The 26,254-nt window shown below is 47.9% G+C and overlaps 4 protein-coding genes across 4 annotated transcripts in view; 3 read left to right on the forward strand and 1 right to left on the reverse strand.

The window, feature by feature from the left end:
- The window catches only part of PPM1G (protein phosphatase, Mg2+/Mn2+ dependent 1G), a 51,165-nt gene extending 42,200 nt beyond the window's left edge, over window positions 1-8,965 (forward strand). Inside the window, exons 2-10 of the mRNA XM_007938838.2 lie at window positions 3,726-3,795; window positions 4,176-4,261; window positions 4,964-5,096; window positions 5,753-6,165; window positions 6,687-6,824; window positions 7,176-7,410; window positions 7,965-8,094; window positions 8,390-8,492; window positions 8,762-8,965. Coding sequence (XP_007937029.1) covers window positions 3,726-3,795; window positions 4,176-4,261; window positions 4,964-5,096; window positions 5,753-6,165; window positions 6,687-6,824; window positions 7,176-7,410; window positions 7,965-8,094; window positions 8,390-8,492; window positions 8,762-8,965 — 1,512 coding nt within the window. The remainder of the gene's footprint in view (window positions 1-3,725; window positions 3,796-4,175; window positions 4,262-4,963; window positions 5,097-5,752; window positions 6,166-6,686; window positions 6,825-7,175; window positions 7,411-7,964; window positions 8,095-8,389; window positions 8,493-8,761) is intronic.
- A 1,043-nt stretch (window positions 8,966-10,008) lies between these two features.
- Window positions 10,009-13,041, forward strand: ZNF513 (zinc finger protein 513). Its single transcript, XM_007938842.2, has 4 exons — window positions 10,009-10,057; window positions 10,311-10,466; window positions 11,539-12,126; window positions 12,215-13,041. Exons 1-4 carry the CDS (start codon window positions 10,009-10,011, stop codon window positions 13,039-13,041), a joined length of 1,620 nt encoding a protein of 539 aa, XP_007937033.1.
- Window positions 13,042-13,883: 842 nt separating this feature from the next.
- SNX17 (sorting nexin 17) lies at window positions 13,884-24,910 on the reverse strand. The gene is made up of 16 exons (XM_007938839.2): window positions 24,895-24,910; window positions 19,654-19,903; window positions 19,120-19,194; window positions 18,003-18,120; window positions 16,930-16,994; window positions 16,415-16,525; window positions 16,208-16,298; window positions 15,961-16,048; window positions 15,634-15,703; window positions 15,254-15,346; window positions 14,945-15,148; window positions 14,690-14,815; window positions 14,450-14,527; window positions 14,216-14,290; window positions 14,090-14,131; window positions 13,884-13,997 (listed from the first exon to the last, which is right to left on the reverse strand). Exons 2-16 carry the CDS (start codon window positions 19,888-19,890, stop codon window positions 13,884-13,886), a joined length of 1,587 nt encoding a protein of 528 aa, XP_007937030.2. The 5' UTR covers window positions 19,891-19,903; window positions 24,895-24,910.
- On the forward strand, window positions 20,141-24,486 carry EIF2B4 (eukaryotic translation initiation factor 2B subunit delta). The gene is made up of 13 exons (XM_007938848.2): window positions 20,141-20,171; window positions 20,535-20,578; window positions 20,905-21,040; window positions 21,218-21,421; window positions 21,697-21,779; window positions 21,954-22,045; window positions 22,282-22,396; window positions 22,589-22,665; window positions 22,853-22,955; window positions 23,173-23,300; window positions 23,412-23,589; window positions 23,981-24,161; window positions 24,287-24,486. Exons 1-13 carry the CDS (start codon window positions 20,141-20,143, stop codon window positions 24,484-24,486), a joined length of 1,572 nt encoding a protein of 523 aa, XP_007937039.1.
- Window positions 24,911-26,254: the final 1,344 nt, after the last annotated feature.

Raw genomic sequence — 26,254 nt, forward strand, 5'->3', positions numbered from 1 at the left:
GGATAGCCTCAGCAATCAGGGGCTGCTCAGTTGCTCATACAAAATCCCACCTTGGAGTTTACAAAGACTTATGGGTAGAAAAGCCACACTAAGTAGTTTACTACACCGCAATAAGTAAGTGGGAATATATCCATAAACTGTACGTAGATTTGGAAGACGATAGTCCTACGTATGTATTTGTATGTGCTATAAAAATGTCCAGGAGGTCTGAGGGCTCAGTGCCTAAGGTATTTGACTGCTAACCAGAAGGCTGGCAGTTCAAACCCACCAGCCACTCCGCCGAAAGAAGACTGGGCAATCTACTTCTGTAGAGATACCACCTCGGAAACCCAAGGAGGGCTTGCAATGAGATGGAACGACTTGATGGCAGTGAGTTTGTTTTTTGTTTTTGTTATAAAAATGTCCATAGGCAGCTTAAACATAACAGGAGGCAAAGTTAGGATAACTTTATTAGCCACAAATAAACATCTTGATGATGGAGTAGGTTGTTGGGCCTGTGGGCTGGGGACAGTGGTCACGGGGACAGCAAGCTCTGTTGGAACAACATGGTGTACAGAACTGATCTTATCTTCAGTGAATGGTGAGTGGGGTCTTAAAAGCTTGCAAGTGGCTAAGTGGGAACTGTTGGTCTCTTCTTATTCAGAGCAAAGAAGAGTGAGAAAATCAAAGATGCATGGTGTTCTGGTTACCTAGTGCTGCTCTGACAGAAATGTACCACAAATGAGATGGCCTTAACAAACAGGAGTTTATTCTTACAATTTGGAGGCTTTAAGTCCAAGTTCAAAGTGCCAGGCTCTAGGGGCTGGGTGAAAGCTCCTCAGCCTTGGGGTCCAGCTCTGTCTCCTGCTCCTGGCCCACAGGAGCTAGAGACATTCCTTCACTTAGACAGCTGCTACCTGCTGAGGCTGAGAAGTCCCAAGGTTGACAAGTAAAAAGGCACAGTCCCGATGTTACCAAACCACATGGCAGGCCATTAACTTAAGTCCATTGTAAGTCCCAAGGTCGGCAGAGCATAGTAGGCCGCTGAGCAACGACACGGCTACATGCAGGGTCCAAGTGTGCCATAGGCTAGAGACCATTCCCAAGGCTTCTGCTTGCAGGAAACAGACCACGTACCCAAAGGCAGCTACTCAGCTGCTCACAGTAGAGTCCACTATAGAGTTGATTACCAGTCTCATCATGGGGAATAACTACCACCAGCTGCCCAGCCACTCAACCAGGCCCAGCCAAGTTGACATCCAAACATAACTACCACACATGGAAACAGTCCAAAGAACTAATGGACCATGAGAACCTCAACCTTTGTGACCCTGAGACCGGAAGAACTAGATGGTGCTTGGCTACCAATGCCAACCACTCAGAAAGGCATAAAAATTGGGAGATTTTTGGATAGAGTGGGAGAAAAATGTGGAAAAAAACTCAAAATTATATAAAAGACCAGGCTTACTGTTCTGATAGATACTGGTGAAACCCCCAAGCCTGTGGCCCCAAGTCACCCTTCAGGCATGGAATTGAACTCACTCCTGTGGCCTCTCAACCAAACAATAGAGACAGGCCTGTAAGGTGAACACCTGCACCAGGGAGATGCACTCTTGGAACAATCAACCATGGAAATCAGAAGGGTAGTATTTGCACAGGGAGAAAGTTATGGAGGCAGGAGTGCATAAGCAAGAAGGACGTGGGGAAAGGGTAACTGCAGGGAGGAGGGAGGAGGTGAGATGTTATACTTTGGGAATGTAACCAGTGTCAGCACAAAGTGTGTGTGAACTGTTGAATGTAAACTGGATTTGCTTTGTGAAATTTCACCCAAACCATGCACATGTGCACGCATGCGCACACACACACAATCACCAAGTTTTATTTTCTAGACTTGTGTAACTAAGACATACTATGATTTCAGGGATGACAGAAGAACCACTCTACTTTGATTATTTCACTATTAATATAACTAGAAATTTAAAAATGCTAATGCCAGAAACAGGATGGAGAATACAAGCTGAAATTGTGTATAATAGAATAAATTGCTGGTTATGCTTTTTTGTTTTGTTTGTAGTTGTTGTTGTTGTTGTTTGCCGTCGAGTCGGCCCCGACTCATAGCGACCCCTCCTTGGGTTTCCGAGGCAGTATCACTACAGAAGTAGGATTGCCCAACCTTCCTTCCGAGGAGTGGCTGGTGGGTTTGTTTGTAGAGAGTACCTGAAAGAAAGTTGGTAGTGTTTGGGCAGGGTGAGCTGTGGCACACTTTTACTTGGGTCTGACAGTCTTGAATGAACATTTGCTTGGCATAGGGCATTAGTTTGGAGTGGAAGAATTTTGTTATTAGAAGGGTTTCCAAGCCTAGTGTTCCAAACAAAATATTGGTGTGGGCAGGACCAGTGCCAACTTGTCTTCAAGTGTGTTATATCACTAGAGTTGAATGATACCTCAGTTCCATTTGGGAATGGGAGGATGGGGGAGGGCTCATTATGTAGGGTATTATCAAGTTCATTTAACAAGTACTAAACATGACTCGATGGCACATAACAACAACAACAACAACAAACACAGTGTGGTTTAATAGGATTATTTGTTGGGAAGATAATTCTTTTGTAACTGTATGCTTTCAGTTAGCCTGAAGGTAGATTCTTCAGTGATAAGGTTTGAGAGAGAAGAGGAAGAATTTGTTTAGATGGTGCTTTTAAAAAATATTTTTCAAATTATTTTAATAAATGTATGCAACTTTACAAATTCTAGTGCTTTCATTTAGGCTATTTTAGGAGTCTCCAGAAACTTTTAAGGTTGATAAGGCAGGCAGGCACTCACCCTGTTGTCCATTGATGAAGATAAGACTATTGGGGGCTAGAATGGAAAACAAACTAGACATTTTGAACCCTTGTCTGGACATCATTTCTGCATCAATTTTAAATGTTTGGTTGGGAAAAGAGGATTCTGGGCAAGATAGTATGTTGCCAGTTCTCAGCAATCTTCCTCTTTAGAGAGGATGCACTTTACAGAAGTGCTAAGATTGAATCAACCCAGAATAGATCTGTGTGTCTCCAAGTTGCTGTCATTTTAGCTTACTTGTGTGAAGTTGGGTCCCTCACTTGAAAGGCTGGAAAGGACAGGGCAAAAGAGGCCAGGGTTACCTGACTGAAGAGGAGAAACATTGAACAAACGCTGGGGAATGGAGGCTCTTAAGAGCAGGGCTGAGAGGTGTTTAGGAACAATAACACTTCTGTTTTGCCTGGAAAGTTATTTTTCTAAGGCCTTCATGTGTCTCTTTGTTATCTTTCCTAAAATTTTCTTCCTTGAAGTTCACGGATTCCTAGATAGGTCTGGAAGTGACCTTAAAGATCCTTTATTCTGATTCTCTCCATAGTTGCCACACATCCAAAAGGGTCAGGTCTAGAGTTCCAGCAGCCAAACATTCTGCCATCTGGACTGAGATCTCTTAGGCTGAGGCTGCTAGGACTGCAGAGGTAGTGACCTGATTTTCTTCTTTTTCCCTTCCTCCCTCATAACTTTCCTTTCCTCTCTCCCCCTGGATCTCTTCTCCTCTTATCTTCCCTCCCTCCCTCTTTTTTCCTTATTTTATCATCCTGTCTTCTTTATTTCTAGGCCAAAAAAGCTAGCCAGGGAAGGGTTAGTGAGTGAGGTTGTGGTGTGAAGGTGATCCTAATGACCTTAGGTGCACAAGGAAGACTATCTTTTGACTTTGAGAAATGATTATTCTCTTCTTTTTCTAGGATGCTCACAACTGTATTCCTGAGCTGGATAATGAGACAGCTATGTTTTCTGTCTACGATGGACATGGAGGTAATATCAGCAGATTGTATTGTAACATTTAGGACTCTGCAGAGCAAGAACAGGTCTTTGGTTCTTTTACTCTCCAGGACTCTTGTTTTAATGTAAGATGCCTCTTCCTACATTAGCATCTCTCTCTCTCTCTCTCTCTTTTTCACTAAAGACTACATATACAAGTGAGAAAAGACAAGGGATATATTAATATAGCCCCGGGGGAAAGGGGACTACTGGTAAAAATCTGATTTCTGGGTCAAAACTTCCCAAACATTGTGCTTCAAATGGGTTTCAGATATGTTAAGATACTCATCCCCTGAACCCAGTGTTTAATAACATATAAATATTATTTCTGTATATGGGAAGAGGTGTTCTGGGTGACGTTACCTTTCTTCTAGGAGAGGAAGTTGCCTTGTATTGTGCCAAATATCTTCCTGATATCATCAAAGATCAGAAGGCCTACAAGGAAGGCAAGCTACAGAAGGTCTGTCTTCCTACACCGTTTGTTCTCTGGTTCTGTACCTGTTGCCAGCAAGTCAATTCCAACTCACAGTGACCCTATAGGACAGAGTAGAACTGCCCACATCTTTATCCCATGGGAGCAGCTGGTGGGTTTGAATGGCCAATCTTTTGGTTTGCAGCTGAGTGCTTAACCACTGTGCCATCAGGACTCCTTTCTTGTTATGTAGGCTTTCCCTTTTTCCCCCCACCCTTGACTTTTCTATTTGCTACCTAGTTTTTTCTCACTACATTTCTTAAAGAATTTTATAGCTATACTGAGCTTACTCCCACTTGGGCCTTTTTAAGCCAAAAACCAGACCTGCTGCCATCGAGTCAATTTCGACTCATAGAAAGCATGTAGGGCAGAATAGAACTGCCTAATAGGGTTTCCAAGGCTGTAAATCTTTATGGAAAGAGACTGTCTCATCTTTTTCCCACAGAGCAGGTGGTGGGCTTGAGCCATTGACCTTTTGGTTAGCCGCTGTATACCTTAACCATTGTGCTACCAGAGCTCCTTTTTAGAGCTGCCTTATTAGGCCCCGGTTTCTAAACTGTTTTATTTTATCTTTGACTTCAAGTTAGTATGTTATATCCTATTCTTGTGCCTAGGTTTGAATACAGACAATTTATTATTTTGTGCTGAATGTACTTTTTCCTACACTTGAATTGTTTTGCTTATATTCAGGCCCTGGAAGATGCCTTTTTGGCTATTGATGCCAAACTGACCACTGAGGAAGTCATTAAGGAGCTGGCACAAATTGCAGGGCGACCCACTGAGGATGAGGATGAAAAAGAAAAAGTGGCTGATGAAGATGATGGTGAGTATGGTATAATCATATAAGATTATATGATTATATAAATTATATAATTTATGTATCTATTCTAAGAGAGGATTATTTCCTAGGGACCTGGGGAGTCCTCCTATTAAGGAACCCTATGGCGTTCTCTTGCACTACCTGTGGTTTTGAAAAGAAGGGAGACAACCTTTTTGAGTGCATAGTGTCATGACTGTAAAGCATTTTTACATACATTATCTTTTGTTGTGATGGGGATCTTCCTGGTTCCTGCTAGTATTTATGTGACAATTTTTCAGGACTAGAGCAGTCATTGGCCCCAGCAGCCATTAGGCTTAGGGCATAGGTTTAGGCTAGCATTGTAGACTTCCTATGTCCTTAGCCAGAGTAGGGTTTCTGACATCCAATAATGAATGAGAAGTGAAAGGTGAAATGTAACTGTTGTTCCTTTGACTAAGAAGGGGGTGAAAACAAAGACCAAAGGAAATCTGTGGAGGCAGATATTACTTAAAGAGAAGGAAACAAGGGGCATTCTTCTCAGACTTGAAAAGTGAGAAGAGTCCTAGGAGTGGGAGGTTGTGGGAAGTTGGAACCCAGGCTGCAAAGCCTGTGGAGGTAGTGAAGGAGTGATCCCTTGAGGATTTTGGCCTGGGGGCCCTGATTTAGCCTCTTCCCTGCAGTGGACAATGAGGAGGCTGCACTGCTGCATGAAGAGGCTACCATGACTATTGAAGAGCTGCTGACACGCTACGGGCAGAACTGTCACAAGGGCCCTCCCCACAGCAAATCTGGAGCTGGGACAGGCGAGGAACCAGGCCAGGGCCTCAATGGGGAGACTGGACCTGAGGACTCATCTAGGGAAACTCCTTCAGAGGAAAATGGCCCCACAACTAAGACCCATACAGGCCTTTCCTTCAACTCGGAACGTGGGACTGAGGCAGGCCAAGTTGGTGAGCCTGGCACTCCCACTGGTGATGCTGGGCCCTCCTGCTCTTCAGCCTCTGACAAGCTGCCTCGAGTTGCTAAGTCCAAGTTCTTTGAGGACAGTGAGGATGAGTCAGATGAGGCGGAGGAGGAAGAGGAAGACAGTGAGGTAAGGGCCTGTGGGGTAGGCAGAAGCTGAAGTTGCAGAGAGGGCCTATTTGGTCACCATCCCGTATCTTTCAGCTCTCTTTTCCTTCTCCTGTTTTGACATCATCATCTAAGATCCACTGTATTCTAAACTTTAGCCTTCTTGAATTCATTATTTCTACCATCACAGGTACCACGGGCCCTCTTACCTCTTTCTTTGTTGATACTATAAAAAAATTGATCTAGTTCTGGTCTTTAAGAATCTTATCTCCTAGCTAGAGAACAAGATAGTTGAAGGTGTATTTGGCTGAGAGCTATGGCCTTCCCGCTTGTGACTGCTGAGCCCAGTTCAAGATGGCAGTTATAACCATCCTAACCACCTCCCCTTCCCCCCACATTTTCCTGTCATGTTCATGCAGTTGCATCTTAAAGTATGCTGAGGACCTGTGTTCAGTTAGGGCCTCTTTGTTCTGGGTATGAGTTGGAGAGAGGGAGAGATGGGGTCATCCCAGACTCAGGAGCTTGGGATCCTCCCTCTGGCAGGAATGCAGTGAGGAAGAGGATGGCTATAGCAGTGAGGAAGCAGAGAATGAAGAAGATGAGGATGACACCGAGGAGGCAGAAGAGGATGATGATGAAGAAGAAGAGATGATGGTGCCTGGGATGGAAGGCAAAGAGGAGGTATGTGGGGAAGGGGAGCAATGAGTCTGGAAAAGCCAAGAGGCAGGTATGAATCCCCTGATTTTGGTTTTGGGACAGGGGTCCCCTTGATATCTTAGTACCAAAGCCATGGTGATAGGTGGATTTATTCTGCAAGGTGAACTAGATGGTGAGTCTTTTGAGTAGAAGTACCTCAAAGGAGAGAGCACGCTGTTGTCTCTGGAAAGATTAAAGCTATGCTCCTCCTGCTGTTTGTTAAAGCTCTCCTGGATGTCCCTGTGAGAGTAGAAAACATAGGTGAATGGTCAGAGGAATACCAATGAAAAGCTTATGACCAGGAACATCGACCATGCTTCCTTTTTCTCTTTTAAGCCTGGATCTGACAGTGGCACAACAGCAGTGGTAGCCCTGATACGAGGGAAGCAGTTGATTGTAGCCAATGCAGGAGATTCTCGCTGTGTGGTGTCTGAGGCTGGCAAAGCTTTAGACATGTCCTATGACCACAAACCAGAGGATGAGGTGGAGCTAGCACGCATCAAGAATGCTGGTGGCAAGGTCACCATGGATGGGCGAGTCAACGGGGGCCTCAACCTCTCCAGAGCCATTGGTAAGGTGCAAGAAAATATGGGAGAGTCCTCTGGGGTCTCACCATCTGTCCCAGACTACCTCATAGCACTTTCTAATTGGCATAGTCCTTATACTTTTCATATCTATTACCTCTGTCCTTAAACATCTCTGAATTAGGTAAGATAGGCATAATTATCTCCACTACCTTTTGGATGAAAAAGGTTAGTGATTTACTTAAGATTTAGCAACCTGATGACAGGGCTGAAACTAGGAAAACTAGAACTCAGTTTTCCATTCCACTAGATTATGGTGCTTTTATTTTTTTATTTTTGGGTGCAAATTTACATAGCAAACTTGTTTTACATTCAACAGTTCATACACATCTGGTTTCATGGCCCCAATTACTGTCCCCAACCATAAAAAACTCTTGTTCGTGACCATCCCCTCCCTGTTCCCCTCTCATCTGTGCATTCATGTGATTATGGTACTTTTAAAGAAGGGAAAAATGAATGGCAAAGCTTGACCTGCCTCAACACAAGTGTGTGTGAAGTACTACCCAAACTATTCCAGTCAACCAAACATTCTTTACTTTAGGTGACCACTTCTACAAGAGAAACAAGAACCTGCCACCTGAGGAACAGATGATTTCAGCCCTTCCTGACATCAAGGTGCTGACTCTTACTGATGACCACGAATTCATGGTCATTGCCTGTGATGGCATTTGGTGAGCACTTGAGGAATGCCCTAAAATTCCTTTTCTGCAGCATTACTTCTTTTCTAGAGCTCTGAGCAACTTTGGCTTTATGATCCCCCTCATGGCCCTAGATCAGCACCTTTTTTCAAGCTGATCTACGATTGAAGCCTGTATCCCTTTTGGTGAGTCAAGACCCCCAAGCTCAAGGCAGAGCTGAGGAGAATCTCTAGGTGTTTAGATTGGCCTGTGCCATCACCTCTCTCCACTCTCCTCTGTCTGCCTTGGTGGAATTAAAGAAGATTCTGACTCTTGTTTCTGACTTCAGGAATGTGATGAGCAGTCAGGAAGTTGTAGACTTTATTCAGTCAAAGATCAGCCAGCGTGATGAAAATGGGGAACTTCGGTTACTGTCATCCATTGTGGAAGAGGTGAGTCTCAGGATGGAGGGGGAGAGAGTGGCTGGTCTGCATAGCCAAAGGTTTCTCTTTTAGTCTGAACTGAGACCAGGATCTAGGAGAACCATTAATTACTGACAGATGCCAAACCTTGACAAAATATTTTGCATCTTCCTTCATTTCTGTGACTTAGCCTTAAGCATCATACACTAGCAGGGAGAGCCAGCTCTCTTGTGGAGTTTTAGGTTTTGTCCAAGAAGGTGTTCAAACCCCATGGCTGAGTTGCTCTGTCCCTTTTGCAGTTGCTGGATCAGTGCCTGGCACCTGACACTTCTGGGGATGGTACAGGGTGTGACAACATGACCTGCATCATCATTTGTTTCAAGCCCCGAAACACAGCCGAGTTCCAGCCAGAGAGTGGGAAGCGGAAACTGGAGGAGGTGCTTACCTCTGAGGGGGCAGAAGAAAATGGCAACAGCAACAACAAGAAGGCAAAACGGGACTAGCAGTCATCTACACCCCTGCCCACCTAGACTGTTTTCTGAGCCCTCCGGACTGAGACTGAGTTTTGTCTTTTTACTTTAGCCTTAGCAGTGGGTATGAGGTGTGCAGGGGGAGCTGGGTGGCTTTACTCAGCCCATTCCAAAGAGGGCTCTTCCTCCACACAGCAGCCTAGGAGCCTCTGCTGTCCTCCCCAGCCTCCTCGTTGCTCCTTTGGGCTCATCACCGGGTCTGTGCCTGTGCTGTTGTGTTGGAGGGAAGGACTGGCAGTTCTGGTTTTTACTCTGTGAACACTTTATTTAAGGACATTCTTTTTTATTGGCGGCTCCATGACCCCCCAGCCGCTTGCACCCGCTCTCTGTACACTTTCAATCAACACTTTTTCAGACTAAAGGCCAAAACTAATCTTGCCCGTGGTGTCCTTTTTTCTACTGCTATCCTGTTCTGGTGCAGAATGCCCTGGTCTTAGACTTGGCCCCACTGAGTGAGTGAGTGAATGAGTAGGAGGGAGGAGCAGAGCTACCGGCCTGCCTGCCTGGCGTTACGGCTCATCCTCGCCCCCTCCTGGAGTCAGGAATAATAAATTACCAGTTCCTCCAGGGAAGCGTCAGGACTAGGCTGCTGCTCCCAAAACTGAAACCTGGGGCAGCATTTCTTTTGCCCGACTCATCGTCCGGTTTGTGTCTCTTGATTGGTTCGCTCCTTTTCTTACGTCATAATCACTTCCTGGTCACGCTGTGGAAGTCCTTGCCGCTGAAGCTTTTCACGACTACGCGTCCCGTGTAGCTCTGCGGTAGCGGAAGCGGAAGCGAGTACGGAGGTACCAGCTGGTCTCCGTAGGGGGGGGGGTTGGGGGCTCCATGAATGGACGCGGCGGCAGGAGCGGCCTGAGCTGGGCGCCGGGGCCACGGCCGGGGGCTGCCCGGGGCCCGCGCCGCCATATGGGGAGGGCCCAAGGGCTCTGAGAGGGAGGGAGGGAGGGTCGAGTTGGGAGGGGTGGGGCCAGGCGGCCGCAGGCCGGAGGCGCGTCGGGCTGGAGCCGGTCACGATGCCCCGAAGGAAGCAAAGCCACCCGCAGCCCGTGAAATGTGAGGGGGGTCAAAGGTTAGGGGTCAGGGGCCGCGAAGGGGAAGGAGCAGGGGTGAGGTCAGTGAAGTGGGTTCAGGTCGGGGTGGAGAAGGACTCCAGAGGGATGAGGTGGGCGATCTGGACTTCTAGCTTCCTACCTAGGTACTGAGAGAACTGGAGAGGGTCGAGTACGGGAAGTACGGTCCATGAGGGCCGGCTCCCCGCGGTGCGGATGGTGGGCACGGTTCCTGAGGGAGAATCCACACTCCTTCCCCTCTCCAGTGGATACCGAAGATTCCCTTGAGGAAGGACCCGGGGCCCTGGTGTTGGAGAGTGATTTGCTACTAGGCCAGGATCTGGAGTTTGAGGAGGAAGAGGAAGAGGAGGAAGATGACGGCAACAGCGACCAGCTCATGGGCTTCGAGAGAGACTCTGAAGGTGGGTTTGGGGGGACTTAAGGATTGGTGGCCATCGGGACCCCAGCCCCCCCCAGAAGACAGGTTAGAGTTTAGTGCCAGGGCACAAAATACCATTTCCTGACACAACTTAGGGCTGATTCGGTTTAGATTTGGATTTTCACTAGATTTCTTCATTTGCCTAATGGTCTAATTAGCTTTGTTGCATTGTTGAAGGTCTCTAGTTTTCACAACTCTGTAGCTTGGTGTGAAGTTCTGGGGCCTGACCCAAAGGTAGTATGAATAGAACTGGGTAAACCACATGGAGCAACTGGTTGGAAGTAAGTGCCCTTTTAATAACTTTGTTACCTCTCTGTTGCTTATTCTTATGTGCTTTTAAGAGGTTCAGGAAAACCGCTTCTCTGTATTTATTTGTCTAATGTAACTCCCTTTTCACCTGCAGTGTGAGCGCCTTTTGTATTGAGCTTTCCATGTCTACGCACAACTACTCCTGCATTCAACAGTTGTGATCTTAGGATGACCTCATTTTAATTTGATGTACCGTCTGTCTATTCACTTGTGAAGGGTGTTTTTAAACATTGAGGGAATCCTTATCAATAAGCTTAGAAGTGGTATTACGTCTGGTACTATTTCCACCTCCCTCCAACTTCTGCCTTACTCTTGAGATACACTATTTCATTTTGTAATCAGCTCTATACTAAAAGGGGCCTTATTAATATAAGCCTTAGAAAAAGGCTTCTGGCTTCTCTGCCGTTTCTATTTTAACTTTCTTATCCCCAGAATCAGTTAATCATATTATTGATTGATTTTGGTCTGTTGTCCCTTTCAAGCTGAGTCCTAGATCTTTTCTATTCAGTACTATTTGAGACAGCTCAATCTATGGCTACTAGATGAGTTCAGGCTCAGAAGATGACAATTCATGTTGAATTTTCTGGAGTTGTTGCTGGGGAGACCTCTGTGTCTAGGAGGGAAGGGATCATTGAAACTGGAAGGTGAGGGAACAAGGAAGTAGAGAAGACTACAGATGACAAGGGGAGAATTGATTTTTGGTCTTACCCCATTAACAATGTCCTTTCTCATGTTTGTCTCACCAGGAGACTCTCTGGGGGCCAGGCCTGGGCTTCCCTATGGGCTGAGTGACGACGAATCTGGGGGCGGCCGGGCACTAAGTGCTGAGAGTGAAGTTGAGGAGCCAGCCAGGGGTCCAGGGGAGGCCAGGGGTGAGAGGCCAGGCCCAGCCTGTCAGCTGTGTGGGGGGCCGACAGGTGAGGGGCCGTGTTGTGGGGCAGGAGGGCCGGGTGGGGGGCCCCCGCTGCCCCCACGGCTACTGTACTCATGCCGCCTCTGCGCCTTCGTGTCCCACTACTCGAGCCACCTGAAGCGGCACATGCAGACACACAGCGGGGAGAAGCCGTTCCGCTGTGGCCGCTGCCCCTACGCCTCAGCCCAGCTCGTCAACCTGACGCGGCATACCCGCACCCACACTGGCGAGAAGCCCTACCGCTGTCCCCACTGCCCCTTTGCCTGCAGCAGCCTGGGCAACCTGAGGCGGCATCAGCGTACCCACGCGGGGCCCCCCACTCCTCCCTGCCCGACCTGTGGCTTCCGCTGTTGTGCCCCACGACCAGCCCGGCCTCCCAGTCCCACAGAGCAGGAAGGGGCAGTGCCCCAGCGACCTGAAGGTAAAAAATTGGGCCAGAGAACTTGGTATAGAGGTGGGTGGCACTGGGGATACTTGAATTCATAGCCCAGGTCTCACTACTCCCACAGATGCTCTACTCCTTCCAGATTTGAGTCTCCATGTGCCACCAAGTGGTGCCAGTTTCCTGCCAGACTGTGGGCAGCTACGTGGTGAAGGGGAGGGCCTGTGTGGGACTGGATCAGAACCACTGCCAGAGCTACTGTTCCCTTGGACCTGCCGGGGCTGTGGACAAGAGTTGGAGGAAAATGAGGGCAGTCGGCTGGGAGCTGCCATGTGTGGGCGCTGCATGCGAGGAGAGGCTGGAGGTGGTGCCAGTGGAGGGCCCCAGGGCCCCAGCGACAAAGGCTTTGCCTGTAGCCTCTGCCCCTTTGCTACTCACTATCCCAACCACTTGGCTCGGCACATGAAGACACATAGTGGTGAGAAGCCCTTCCGTTGTGCCCGATGTCCCTACGCCTCTGCTCATCTGGATAACCTGAAAAGGCACCAGCGCGTCCACACAGGAGAGAAGCCCTACAAGTGTCCCCTCTGCCCGTATGCCTGTGGCAACTTGGCCAACCTCAAGCGTCACGGTCGCATCCACTCGGGTGACAAACCTTTTCGGTGTAGCCTGTGCAACTACAGCTGCAACCAGAGCATGAACCTCAAACGCCACATGCTGCGGCACACAGGCGAGAAGCCCTTCCGCTGTGCCACCTGCGCCTATACCACAGGTCACTGGGACAACTACAAACGCCACCAGAAGGTGCATGGCCATGGTGGGGCAGGAGGGCCTGGCCTCTCTGCTTCTGAGGGTTGGGTCCCACCTCATAGCCCACCCTCAGTTTTGAGCTCTCGGGGTCCAACAGCCCTGGGCACTGCTAGTAGCCGGACTCTTCATACAGACTCACCCTGAACTAGGGCCTTTTCCAGGGCCTTAAGCATTAGCCCTGATCCTCATGTATCTTTTATACAGACTGACCAGAAGCCGCCACCTCCTTTATCCCCCCGCTGGCCAGGGGCTCCAGACAGACTAACTTAGGCACTATATGGACCAGCCCAAACCCCATGGACAGGGGGCCCATATGGACCAGGGGCCTTGCCTTGACTGATGCACTTCATGAGCTCAGTGAGAAGGGCACTGCTTCCAGGGGCTGTGGAGGGACTGGCTGGGGGAACTGCTCAGCCTCCCATCTGTTTATTTAACTTATTTCAATGCTTTATAATAAAGGAAACACTAACAAAGCCACGTCTACGCTGAGTTAGCACTGCCAGACACAGCTCAGCCTCCCCCTTAGCATAGCAGTCCCTGCTGTGGTCAGGGAGCGGAGGCAGTGAGGGAACCAGTGAGAGGCAGGCAGCAATCAGGCTGAGTTTAATAATGGGGAGCTGGGCCAAACCATACATAGACCTCTGCCCATCCCCTTGGCTCATGGCCCCAAGAGTCAGAAGCAGCCAGGGAGAGCTTAGTTCCTCCCCAAGGCAGGCAGCCATGGTCCCTTGGACTTTGTGCAAAATACTAAATGCTAATTTGGCATTGAGGGCCAGCTTGGAAAAAAGAAAGGGGGCAATCCTTTGTGCAGCCAGCCCTGGGGGTTGGGGTGGGGGGTAGGGGAGAAGGTAGGTTAGGAGGCCCCTGGCCGAGGGGAGAAAAGGGAACACTAGGAAGGAAAAGACCCCCAGTTTGGGGGGACACAGGCACAGGGCAAGTTTCTGTGTATTCCTCTGGGTAGAGGGCAAGCATTCAAGCAGTGGAGATTACAGATCCTCATCCCCAATGCCCTCGAAGGCGAAATTGCCATGGACATCACTGGCACTGGCATCTGTGCTGGGACTGCCAATCCCTCGTAAGCTCACGGCACTCAGCTTGCTCTGTAACAAAGGCAGGGTGCAGGTCAGAGGGCTTGAGCCTTCTGGAGGTCCCCTGCAAACACCAACCTCACCAGTCCCCATAGGTAACTCACTGAGAGTTTGACCATGGACTCCCGGCTGGCATCAGGGGACTCCTGGGGAAGAGGCAGAGATGTCAGAGACCTCACTGGGGGAGGTGGAATAAGGCTGGGAGCCTGGTAAGGACCAGTAATACTTACAAGCAGTGGCGGGGACTTCACTGCTTGCTGACTATCTGAGCGCTTCAGGGTGCCCCCCACCCGCCGGCGTAGCATCTGGGATGGAGATAAGACGCTGATGAGGACAGGATCTCTCTCTTTAGAATCCTAACCCTTTTCTTCCCTCTTGAGAAAAGTCTCATACCCAAGACAAAAAGAAGGGAGAGCGAGAGCCCAATCACTCAGCTGCTTAGTTAGTCCACACTTGCTTCTTACCTTTCTAATGCTGCCACCAGATTTCTTCACCATCAGTTCATCTACCATGGACTGCAAGCATATGCTCATCATGATAGCCTGGAGCAAGAAGAGAGCACAGCTTAACTAGAATGGTCATCCTATTCAAATACCCCCAAGACAAGGGCTTCCATTCACATGGAGTGCTGGAAACCCTAAACTGGGGTATCTAAGAGAGAGGGTGCAATGGGCTCCATAGGAAGCCTGAGGGTGTGTTCATACCTGCGGGCTGGTGATGGTGACCCACTGTAGTCGGTCCTTGCTCATGAGGTATTCGAAAGCCAGTTCCAGGCGCACTTCACCCCGGCCCCGGCCCGGGCTGCTTGTGCCTCCACTGGGAAGTGGCACCTGCAATAGTTAGAAATAGGTTGAGTTCATTCTGATCAATCTTCCTAACCTATGCATGCAACCCATTCTTGAACCTCAAGGTCAGCCAGGCCCCTGCCCAGCAGGTTTTCCCCTTCTGCCCCAACTCACAGAAGATGTAACCCGCCAGCACCGCATGCGGGTGACCCGGAAGGAACCTTCACGGAGTTGCTGGCCAGGCAGGCGGAGCTGGAGGCTGAGCTCACTGTTGCCTGCACTCACGACCACTGGACAGTCCTTCTCTGGAAAGTCAGCCACACAGGCATCAAAGCGCAAGTAGCCATAGTGCCGCAGTGTCTGTGCCAGCCGCAGAAACTGAAATGTAGCCACCCCATGGGGCGGGTCAGGGAGGAGGAGTAGGGCAGTTTGGAGAAAGCAACCCCATGGAGGGAGAAAGAAAAGAAGCTAAGCTGGGCTCACCTCTTTCTTGGAGACCTTCTCTTGCAGAGACTTGAGCTGCCGGTGCTGTTCCTTGGTGACCAGGATCCACCCACGCTCAATATCTGACACCGTCTACAATGGACACAAGGAATAAGGGAGTGGGGGCTCCCAGTCAGAGATCTGAGGAAAGTGTCTAAAATTACCTCTGTCCAGCCTGACCCCTAGTCCCACACTCGAGCAACCTCTTTGTATAAAGTCTTTGATCTTATCAGCTTATAAAGCAGGGACAGGCCAGGTGCCCTGATAGTGTTCTAGGAACTTCTCCGTGAACTGAGAACAAAGACATGAAGGGAACTTTCTTGAGAGTGGGACACCAGAGTCATTTTCAGGGGAGAGGTACTAAGGCAGCTCCAGCTCACCTGAGCATAAAGCAGGTTCAGGCCAACCCGGTTCTCCATGACATCGTCATCATAGGCAGAGTCCCAATAACTGTGAGGCCAAGGAGTGGAAAGGGGTAATGGGGCTAAGCGGGGGTGAGGAAAGTGGAATAATGGAAAATAGGGAGAAAACAGGAGCAATCTAGGACGATAAAGGGCCAATGGTGGTAAGGGACTGGGGTGGGGGGGTGACTTAGAAGGCCTTTTAGAAACATCCAGCTCTACCCCCTTGTCCAGATTATTCTATCTCAACATGTGGCCCAGTAATTCAACCAAGCACCCTCACCCTGCTCCAAGCCCAGCCCTGACCTTTTCCTTAACACAATCTTATACTCTTGACTCCGTAGACTGGTAACAGACACATAAGGCAGCTCAAAATCTTGCAATTTCCGCACAACTATGGGTTTAAAAAAAAAAAAGAAAATGTCATGAGACTCAGAGGAAGGGAAATCAGGAGAGAAGTCCTAAAGAAATGTCTCTTTCTGGTCTCCAAGTAAGGGGGAGGTGAATTCAATACTGGAAGCACAGAACAGTAGTAAAGTCTAGAGAAACTCACAAGAAAATGCTCCATCCTCTTTTTCTCGAACTAGAAAGAGACTAAAGTATCCAATCAAGTCATCTGGAAGATCCAACTTTGCAGCCACGGCCTAGGGACAGGGATAGGAAGTACAGCTTATCATACAGGATGGTTCCAATCACCCCCAAGCGTGGGACCCTGCAGGGGAAAAGGGAAGGAGCAGTACAGAATGAAGGCAGGCCTTACCTCTAAGACATCTTCAGTTTGATCTGAAGTTAGCACATTAACCAGAACTTTCTGCCCGTTGCTAAGCAGCACTTCCAAGGAGACTTCTTCTGTGGGGACCTGCTGTGTCTCCTAGTTGTAAGGAGACATGTGGACAGAAGGCACTGCCTTATTAACCCCTACCCAAGGGCCAGCTGCTACCCATCCTCAACTATTTCTAAATCCCTCTGGTGTCTTTTTGCTCAGCTGCTTAAATACAGGCTGGGTTTCCTTAATTTTATCCTTTCACATTAGTGACAAAGCACTCTTGAGGGGAACACAGGGTCCCACTGGTACCTCCTGAGCTCCTGGAATATGTCTCTAAGACCCATAGAATAGCAAAAAACAAAGACCAAAGGAACTGAACTGAAAATAGGTACAGAAGCTCCATTCCATTAAAAAAAAAAAAAAAATGACTCCTTTGTAGCCACCTCATTAAAATGTCATGGCCCTCCAACACAGTCTTCCTTAAATCTTAGTCTCACCCAAGGCCTTACCTGCTGTGCTCTACGCAGGAAACTATTGAAGGTCTCACTGCTTCCAAGCAATGGGTCTTGCCGAACTGTGGGGACAAGGGAATGATGTTCTAGTAATGTAGGAATCCCCTCGTAGCTCTCTCCAGTCCTCTTCTTGATAGGTCCCCTGACCTCACTTTCTGGGCTGATGATGACCTGCCGCATCCCCCGCTGGCCTCACCTCACTCAATGTTTGCATAAATTCTTCACCTGCCCCACCCTTGGCTACGATCTAGTTGGGTCCAGTTTATAGAACTGGGGAAATAATGATGTTAACCTAACACATATCAGATACAAATTAAGTTTTTCCTCCAATCTAAACTGTTTTAAGAAAATTCAGTGTTACACACCTACTCTTCACTTACTATCTTATTACCAGGCATTTTGCATTTACCATAGTAAAAAATCTATCCAACTACTTTGTGCATTAATGATACACGTCTGTCAGGAGCAATTGCCAAGGTGCAAGGCAAGTGTAATGCTAGCTATGATGGTTAAGGTTTTGTGTCAACTTGGCTGCACCATGATTCTCAGTGGTTTGGCAGTTGTGTAAGGATGTAGTCATCCTCCATTTTCCCATAATGACCTGATCTTTGGAACCTAGCCATGTCAATAACCATGTGGGGAGTGGGTGTAATAGTAGTCTCACAGATCTTGGTGATCAAATTGATTGGCTAGTATATAGCTACACATCCTTGCACACTATTTACTTTTGCTAATTAAATAACAGATCAAACAGAAGGCTCACCATTTTAAAAAGTAAATTTGGGACCTTCTAGAGAACCAGGGAGCTCTTGTGCCATAGTGATTAAAGCATGTGGCTATTAACCAAAAGGCTTGAGGCTCAAACTACCAGCCACCCACTCTGCAGGAAAAAGATAAGGAAGTAAAGATTTACAGCCTTGCAAACTCTTATGGGTGCAGTTCTACTGTGCCCTATAGGGTTGCTGAATCAGAATTAATGGCGTGGGTTTGGTTTGGTTTAGAGAACCAGCTGTTTTCAGTCTCCCCACAGTCCTCAACACAGTCACCTAAAGTTCCCTCCAACCACTCACCAGCTTGCATGTACTTCTCTAACTGCTCCCTCCTCTGTTCTACCTCAGCAGGTGTCAGAGAGAAAAGCTTCTTTGGGGGGAATGCAGGAAGCACATTGGCCCCATACTCCTTCCGGAGCTATTTAGAGAAAGAGACATAACCCTTCACATAAACATAGAAAACGAAAAGAGGAAATTCAGACTCATGATGTTCTCTTGGGCTCCCCTTTCCTTCCCCTAGTCCCTGATCTAGTCCTCCATCTACCATGATCATCTGGGAAATTAATTCCTTTGGTGGAGGCAGCACCTTAAGGGAGCCATTCCTCTTTCCCAGATAGAAATTCTTTCCTATTTTACTGTGTACCCATCAGATCCTTCACAGTGTAGGGAGGGTTTGTATAAGGCCAGGGCCTAGCAGCCTCTTGATGATCTAGCAAGTCTCTGTTCAATGACCCTGGCAGGAAGCAAAAGGGTTTTAAGGAAAACTTAAGTGCACAGATAGTTATCTAATAGCTAGGTATGTTCATAAAGTATCTTAGAACTAAGAGACTCTGGAGATAGTGGGGTTTCAGCTGTAGAAACTGAGGCCCAAGAAATTTGGCACTTGCTCAGGGTTGCACAACTAATTATCAGTAGAACTAGGATTCTGTACTGAGATAAATAAGAGTTCAGCACCTAGTGAAGAAGGCAGAAAAACAAAGCATCACAGATAATATGGCAGTAACTGAACAGCTACATACACTGAAATGGGCCAAACAAAAGGAAATTGGTGAATGGTTTGTATGTACAAGGAAAACAATTTCAAGTAGCAGCTCAGATGAGAAAGGAATGTGCTTTGGGAGTCAGGAGGGGGACGGTTTTTCCATGCATAGGCAAAGGGTGTAAAGCAGTAAGTCTGGAGACAGAGAAAAGCCGGAAAGAATCTGAATATTGGGAGGAGGAGCTTGTTAGCACAGGGGGCATTAAGTTTCTGGAGGAGTTCCAAGGAAATGTTAGACGATTAGATAAAAGCATCGGATCCTTCCCGGAGGCAGTGATTAAAGGGGAATTACAGCCTACAGGAAAGTGAGAGGAAAACATGGAGACACTGATGCCCGTGTGTACGAAAGGGCTTGAGAGGCAGGAGCGTCAGTCCCACCTGCTCGTGCAGCCCCAGGAGCTGGCTGTAGCGCACCCGACAGTGCAAGACTCCATTCACATGAATGTTATAGGCCTGCGAACACAAAAGCAGGCAAGTATTTTAGGGTCCCGGTCAGGGATACCCTCTTGAGAGCCCAGGCCGGAAGTTGCCTAGCATAACCAAGTAACGCGCCGAGATCTTCCGAGGTTTAGTTTGCCTGTCTTCCCAACAGCCAAGCCCCAAAACAGAAAGGCGGGTCTGGGTGAAACTCAGGCGCTCATGCCGCAGTCTCCCTCCCCAAGAGGTCAATGACGCCCTCCAGATAAGCCGCGGCCCATCAGGGAAGGCGATGCGGCCAAACAAAGGACCTACAGGAACCAGGGGGATCTTTGGATAAATCTGACACGTGATATAAGCTCCCTGCGAGGCCGTCAAAAGTCGGTAACTCAAGCCTAGGACGGAGGGTTGGCAGCCAGGCCTCGGAGGCCGCTTCAGGAGGACTCTAGCCCCTTATCCCCGCCCCTGCCCGGCCCGGCTCCGGCCGCTCCTCACCACGTAGGCGGAGCCCCCGCTGTCCCCGCTGCGGGACTCGGTTTCAGGAATAGAAAAGTGCATGTTCCTGGCGGCAGGTCCCGCCGGGTTCCAGACTGTGAGGGCCGCAGAGGCTCTGCACGCTCGCCTCCGCTGCTCAGCGCGTCCCCGTAGCCTCTCTCGCCATTTTGGGCGGCCTGACATTGGATGTGGGAATGGAAGTGGGACGTCCGTTCTGGAGCTCACCTCCCCCGGCATGCTGGGAAATGTAGTAAAGGGTAAAGAAACCATCGCAAATGTTAGCCCAAACTTTAGATGGCCCTCATCACGACCCGTAGCCCTGAGGGAGCCCCAGTGCACGTCAGAGATTGTAGTCTCTTTAGGCTGCGCGCGGTGAGTGTTGGTGGCTTAACCTCCTGCCCAGGTGGCGCTGTAATGCCAACGACAGCTGAGCTAGGCTGCGCCGCGGCCCAGTGACCGCAGGGGGAGGAGCCAAGGACTGAGGGTGATGGCTGCTGTGGCTGTGGCTGTTCGCGACGGTGAGTGGAGGGCTTGGGCGCATCAACACATAACGCGCGCCAGCGGGCTCGGGATAGCTAGTGCCAGGCTTTGTGGGACCAGTCGGCCCGTTCCGGTACCACGCCGGATTCTGATCGCCACAGGCTCAGGCGTAGCCTCGCGTCGCGTACCGGCTGGTTCCTGTGAAAAGAGTGGGTGACCCCCACCTTTCTCCGCCTGTCCTTTGATCCTGCCGCGGAGCGCGTCCCCACGCGGATTGTTGGCTAGTCTTACGCCTAGCCGCAGAGCTGTGGTCATGCCGACCCAGCAGCCGGCTCTGCGAAGTGTTCCCAAATCCTACCGTAGTCCCTCTTGCTCACTTTGCGCCCTGTTTTCTGATGCAGACTCGGGATCCGGGATGAAGGCGGAGCTTTCTTCTCGGCCTGGGGTAAGTGTGGGTACTCTCACAAGCCGCCTCTCAAGACCTTCTTCCTACGCAGGAGGTTCTGTTAGCTTCATTCTGTCCCCACCTCCAACCTAGTTCGGTTCATATCTTGGTAAGAGAAGGTATTACTGACTTCGTTTAGCCCTGACTTTATGTGACTCTGGAGGAGAAACTTCGATTCCTGTGGGATGTAAACTTGTAACAGGGGGCTGTTGAGTCTTGCAGAAGGTTAAAAATTTATCCTTATACTAATTTCGTAAGTATCCAATAGTGCATGTTCATCTCTGGGATTGTTCTTGAAAGAGCAGGATTCTATGTCTGTGTCTCAGGCAGGAGGGAGGGAGCTGACCCAAGAAGAGAAGCTGCAGCTTCGGAAGGAGAAGAAACAGCAGAAGAAGAAACGGAAGGAGGAAAAGGGGACAGAACCAGAAACTGGGTGCACTGTATCTGTGGCCCAGTGTCAAGGTGCGGGACATCAACAGGGCTGGAGTATGGAGCTGGTTGGTAGAGGAGTGTGGCAGTCCGAGGAGGGGGAGACAGGGCAAAGTTGGAATGAGCAAGTGAAAAGAGAGAGACATTGGCTGGGGCACAAGTATTGCCTGCCTGGGGCTTTGCCATCTCTTCCATGTCTACCTTTAGTAGGCCGGACCAGAGAGCTGACAGGGCCCACGGATCAGTTAGGCACTCCTGGGGAGAAAGTTCCAGCTGGTCGGAGTAAAGCTGAACTTCGTGCTGAGCGGAGGGCCAAGCAGGAGGCAGAGAGAGCCCTGAAACAAGCAAGAAAAGGGGACCTAGGAGGACCACCTCCTCAGACCTGCCCCAGCACAGCTATAGAAACACCCTCAGGTATCTTCCCTTCACTTCAAGACATCTGTTACTTCTAATTTTTTTGCTAGCTCAGTTTTCCCTAGACTAAAACAGCTTTTCCCTCCTGTTCATCCCCTTGAAACCCAGAGCTCAAAATTTTAACTTCCTTCATCCTACACCAATTCTTTATTTTACCCTATTTCCCTCTGATTTTTTTTTTTTAAATCCTCTTTTTCTGGATGCTCCTTCTCCTCTGAGAACAAATTACCCACTATCACCCACAGTTTCTTGAGAACATGATCATTATCTTTTAGGAGTGAAACATCTCCCTGAGCACACTCAAGTTGATGACCCCACACCTCTGAGAAGGCTTGTTAAGAAACCAGAGCGACAACAGGTAGGAAGTGAGTTTGAGGTATAGCCAGAAAGAGCCTAGGGAGATGGGGTAGAGGGAAGAAAGGTGTTGGATAGTTATTTGGGTCAAAGCAGTCTCACTGTTCACTTCCTTTTCAGCTTTATCCCGTAAGTTTTAAACTTTGGGCCATTGGTCCTGTTTTCTTGTTTTCTCAAGGTTCCTACACGAAAGGATTATGGATCCAAAGTCAGTCTCTTCTCCCATCTTCCCCAGTATAGCCGACAAAACTCTCTGACACAGTATATGAGGTAGGAATGTATGAAATTGTATTAACTTTTAAGTCTGAGGATTTTTTTAGTATTCAATATTGAAAGTGACTGAAAGTTAAAGGTTGGATCTGGGAGGAGGAGTATGGATTCAAGGCAATACTCTAGAAGAAATAGGGGAGTCTGTGCTAGTGAAGAAAGTTCCTTTTCATCAGGGGCAGGTGGGCAGTAGGTGCTCAAGCTCCCTTGCAAAGTGTGTGACACAGCCATCCCATCAGCATCCCATCCTCTGTGATCCACCCAGCCATGGTGCAACTCGGCCTACAGTACTCCCAGGGCCTGGTCAGTGGCTCCAATGCCCGGTGTATTGCTCTGCTCCATGCCTTGCAGCAGGTATGCCTCATCTTGTTTCCTCTTACAATCCTGCCCCACCTTCCCCAACACTACCTCAGCTTCTCTTACCCAAGGCAACTCTAGGAGAAGGAAGGAATGACTCTTAGAGTACTTTCCTCAATGATTATCCCCAGCCCCCTTCCAGAGACCTTCATTTGGGACATTTTGTTGATCAACTTGTGTACTTGATAGGTGATTCAGGATTACACAATACCTCCCAATGAAGAGCTTTCAAGGGATCTAGTGAATAAACTAAAACCCTACATCAGGTAAGGACAACCACTACAAGTCTACTCCCACTTCACTCAATCATTGTCTGTACCCTTTCTCTTGCTCTTCTAACTTTCTTTTCATTTTTTGTTCTGTTTTCTTTCTAAATAATTTTTTTTTTTTTTTAAATGTGAAAGCTTTGTAAGTTGTAAAGAGTTGCACACATGTAAGGTATTGTTGTTGTAGTTTCCTGACTCAGTGCCGTCCCCTGTCAGCGAGCATGTACAACGCCATCAAGTTCCTTAACAAGGAGATCACGGGTGTGAGCAGCTCCAAGCGGGAAGAGGAGGTGATGAATATGAGAAATGAGAAAGGCATGCAGCTAGAGGGTAGAGTTAAGAAGTATGTTTAGGACAGTTCCCCAAGAAGGGAATGAAAGCCATCTTGTCCCAGTCAAGGGTTAAGGAAGTGGTTGGACAGTTCTGACTTGTATAGCCTTTGAGCATATCATTATACATATATTCAAGTATCTGGCTTGATAATCAGGAAGACATGTTCATTTCTAGGCCAAGTCTGAACTTCGAGCAGCCATTGATCGGTATGTGCAAGAGAAGATTGTTCTTGCAGCTCAGGCAATCTCACGGTTTGCTTACAAGAAGATCAGTAATGGAGATGTGATCCTGGTATATGGATGGTAATATGATCCAGAGAAGGGTACTGGGAAAATTGGGGGTGTGGAATGGTCTTTTGGGAATAGGCTGGGCATTAGTTAGTAGCATTTATAGCTGAATCCTCTCCATTCCAGCTCCTCACTGGTGTCGAGAATTCTTCAGGAAGCTTGGGCTGAGGGCCGACGTTTTCGGGTGGTGGTGGTGGACAGCCGGCCACGACTAGAAGGAAGGCATACCCTACGTTCTCTGGTCCGTACTGGGGTCCCTGCCTCCTATCTGCTGATTCCTGCAGCTTCCTATGTGCTCCCAGAGGTGAGGGCAGGGGAAAGGTACTCCAAAGTTGGAATTAAAATGGTGTAATAGTATAGGCATCATACTTTCCCAAAATAATAATTATCTAGAAATATTAGAATTATAGGCTTTCTTTATATTTAATAGCTAAACCATCTATGGCATGCTTTAGCACAGTCTGGCTATTGAAAGCACATTGTATTAAATTACAAATCACAAGAGGGAACAGGGCAAAAGTAACTTCAGAGTTTAGTTTTGTTGTTAGGTTGGTGGTTAAGGTATATTCAAAGGAGAAGAGCCATCATTAAGATTTGTTACTAGTTTTGATATTGTGAGCCTAAGCAGAAGTGGGGAACCTTATTCTGCATTGTATGATATTTTTCCTTCCTCCTCCCCACTCCAAAACAAACAGGTTTCTAAGGTGCTGTTGGGAGCTCATGCACTCCTGGCCAATGGGTCTGTGATGTCACGGGTAGGAACAGCACAGCTGGCCTTGGTGGCTCGAGCGCATAATGTGCCAGTGTTGGTCTGCTGTGAAACGTACAAGTTCTGTGAGCGTGTACAGACTGATGCCTTTGTCTCTAATGAGCTAGGTAAGGAGGCCCAGGAGGGCAAGAGAGAAGGTTGCAGGGGACCTGAGAAGATTGGAGAGGGAGGGGGAGGTTAAAATACAACTTGTTTTCTAAAAGGACATGAATGGGTATACCTCCCATTGCAGATGATCCTGATGATCTGCTGTGTGAGCGGGGAGAACATGTGGCCCTGGCTAACTGGCAAAATCACCCATCCCTACGGTTGTTGAATCTGGTCTATGATGTGACCCCCCCCGAGCTCGTGGATCTGGTGATCACAGAGCTGGGGATGATCCCTTGCAGTTCTGTACCTGTTGTCCTCCGAGTCAAGAGCAGTGACCAGTGAAGGACGGGGTTGTGACACAGGGTCAATAAATGACATAATCCCTTCACTGAGGAACTCTGCTGCTTTTGTATCTCTTTTAGTGCTACAGTCACATAAGTTAGGGGGCTAGGTTCCCCAACCTTTTTAACACCTACTACCAACCTAAAACCTTTATGGAGCCTCTCTCAGGTGAGCTAGAGCTCCACGCCAGTGCTTTGGAGCCAAAGTGAAGGTCAGTTTGGAGACCAAAAACTGTCCAAGTTATTAATCATTTATTGAGCATCTATGTGCTAGACACTGAGATAGATAAGAAGGGAAATATAAGGACAAATATGACTCCTATCCTAGGTAGTAGTTTAGCTGGCATTTATTGAGTACTTAATGTGTGTCAGAAACTGCTTTAAGCCTTTTCTACTTCTTTAGAAAGATTAGTACAACTCTGTGAAATAAGAATTTACAGATGAGAAATCTGAGGCACAGCGAAGTTACTTGCCCCAGGTAACACAGCTAGCTAAACCAGGTTGTGATCTCAGGCAGTCTGGATTCAGAGACTGTGTCCTTACCTTTTATGCTGTATGTCCTTGAGGAGTACTTATCGTGGACTTACCTTAGAGAACAGATATGTAAACAGTATAGTATGAGATAAATTCTACTATGGTATGAACAGAATTCCTTGGAGGCACCCAAGGATGATGCCACTGGGTCTTAGGAGGTTGAAGAAGACTTCACGGGTAACATCTGAACTTCTCTTTGAAGGATAAGAAATTTCCCAGTTGGAAAAAAAAAGGGAAGGCAGCTCAGCAGAGGAAATATCTTGAATGGTCACAATAGGCCTTAAATTGCCTGGCCAGTTTCAAAATGTCAAGTAGCACCACCTGGGCTCCTGTAAAAATTGTACTACATCCATACAATTAAATACTAGGCACTCATCACAAAGAGTTAGGAAGGTTTTGTGTAGAGAAATAGAACAACCTCCAGGGTACATTTGGTTAAAGAAGAAAGGTATAGGACAGTGTGTACAGTGGCTATGTTTGTATTAAAAAGAGAAACAGGTTCATATCTGCATACGTATAAATACATAAAATATCTTAAAACCAATTATTGAAAACTGACTAATTCCTTGTGTGGATGTGAGCTTGGTGGCTATAGAGAGAGGTGGGAGGGAGTCTTCATTTTATATCTTTTTGAACTCTGAGTCGTGAAAACCTTACTTCAAAATGAGTACAGTTACTAATTTTAAAAAGATTTTTTTTTTGCAATAGTCAAGCCAAAGATAGCCTAATCTAGGCAGCAGGAATGGAGAGGAAGTAAATGAAGCTGAGAGCTACCCATCAGAGAAGCATTTAAAACATTGGGGGAGCTGCAGCCTCAACACCCTATTTTGTACTCTTGACAAAGGAGTTATTCCTAAGCTACAGCACAGCCTTAGCCTTAGACAACTAAAGGGAAGTAGAAGGAGAGTAGAATTGAGTGTCCCCTTCCTCTCTAAGTCTTACCTACCTCTTCCCATCCTTTCCTTAAAAATGCTTTGCACAACCAAAGGAATTTCATGGGTGGGATGATTTGAGAAGGAACGTTTAATGCTTATATATAAATATAAATAAATATATACACACACACACATATATATGTATATATATATGTGTGTGTATATATATGTATGTATGTATGTATGGAACCAAAACCAGAACTCACTGCCTTCAAGTGGGTTCCAACTCAAAGGGGCCCCTCCTTAGGTTTCCAAGGCAGTTATCTCTACAGAAGTAGATTGCCCAGTCTTCCTTCCAGG

Source organism: Orycteropus afer, unplaced genomic scaffold (assembly GCF_000298275.1).
Source record: "Orycteropus afer afer isolate SDZICR_OR568_19922 unplaced genomic scaffold, OryAfe1.0 scaffold00054, whole genome shotgun sequence".
NCBI lineage: Eukaryota > Metazoa > Chordata > Mammalia > Tubulidentata > Orycteropodidae > Orycteropus > Orycteropus afer.

Coding starts and splice junctions, on each gene's coding strand:
- ZNF513 (XM_007938842.2), top strand. CDS start 10,009: ATGCCCCGAAGGAAGCAAAGCCACCCGCAGCCCGTGAAATGTGAGGGG. Junction 10,058..10,310: donor GCCCGTGAAATGTGAGGGGG/GTCAAAGGTTAG, acceptor TCCCCTCTCCAG/TGGATACCGAAGATTCCCTT. Junction 10,467..11,538: donor CTTCGAGAGAGACTCTGAAG/GTGGGTTTGGGG, acceptor TTGTCTCACCAG/GAGACTCTCTGGGGGCCAGG.
- SNX17 (XM_007938839.2), bottom strand. CDS start 19,890: ATGCCGGGGGAGGTGAGCTCCAGAACGGACGTCCCACTTCCATTCCCA. Junction 14,528..14,689: donor TCACCATCACCAGCCCGCAG/GTATGAACACAC, acceptor TTCTTGCTCCAG/GCTATCATGATGAGCATATG. Junction 14,132..14,215: donor TGAAGTCCCCGCCACTGCTT/GTAAGTATTACT, acceptor CCTCTTCCCCAG/GAGTCCCCTGATGCCAGCCG.
- EIF2B4 (XM_007938848.2), top strand. CDS start 20,141: ATGGCTGCTGTGGCTGTGGCTGTTCGCGACG. Junction 20,579..20,904: donor AGCTTTCTTCTCGGCCTGGG/GTAAGTGTGGGT, acceptor TCTGTGTCTCAG/GCAGGAGGGAGGGAGCTGAC. Junction 23,590..23,980: donor CTTCCTATGTGCTCCCAGAG/GTGAGGGCAGGG, acceptor CAAAACAAACAG/GTTTCTAAGGTGCTGTTGGG.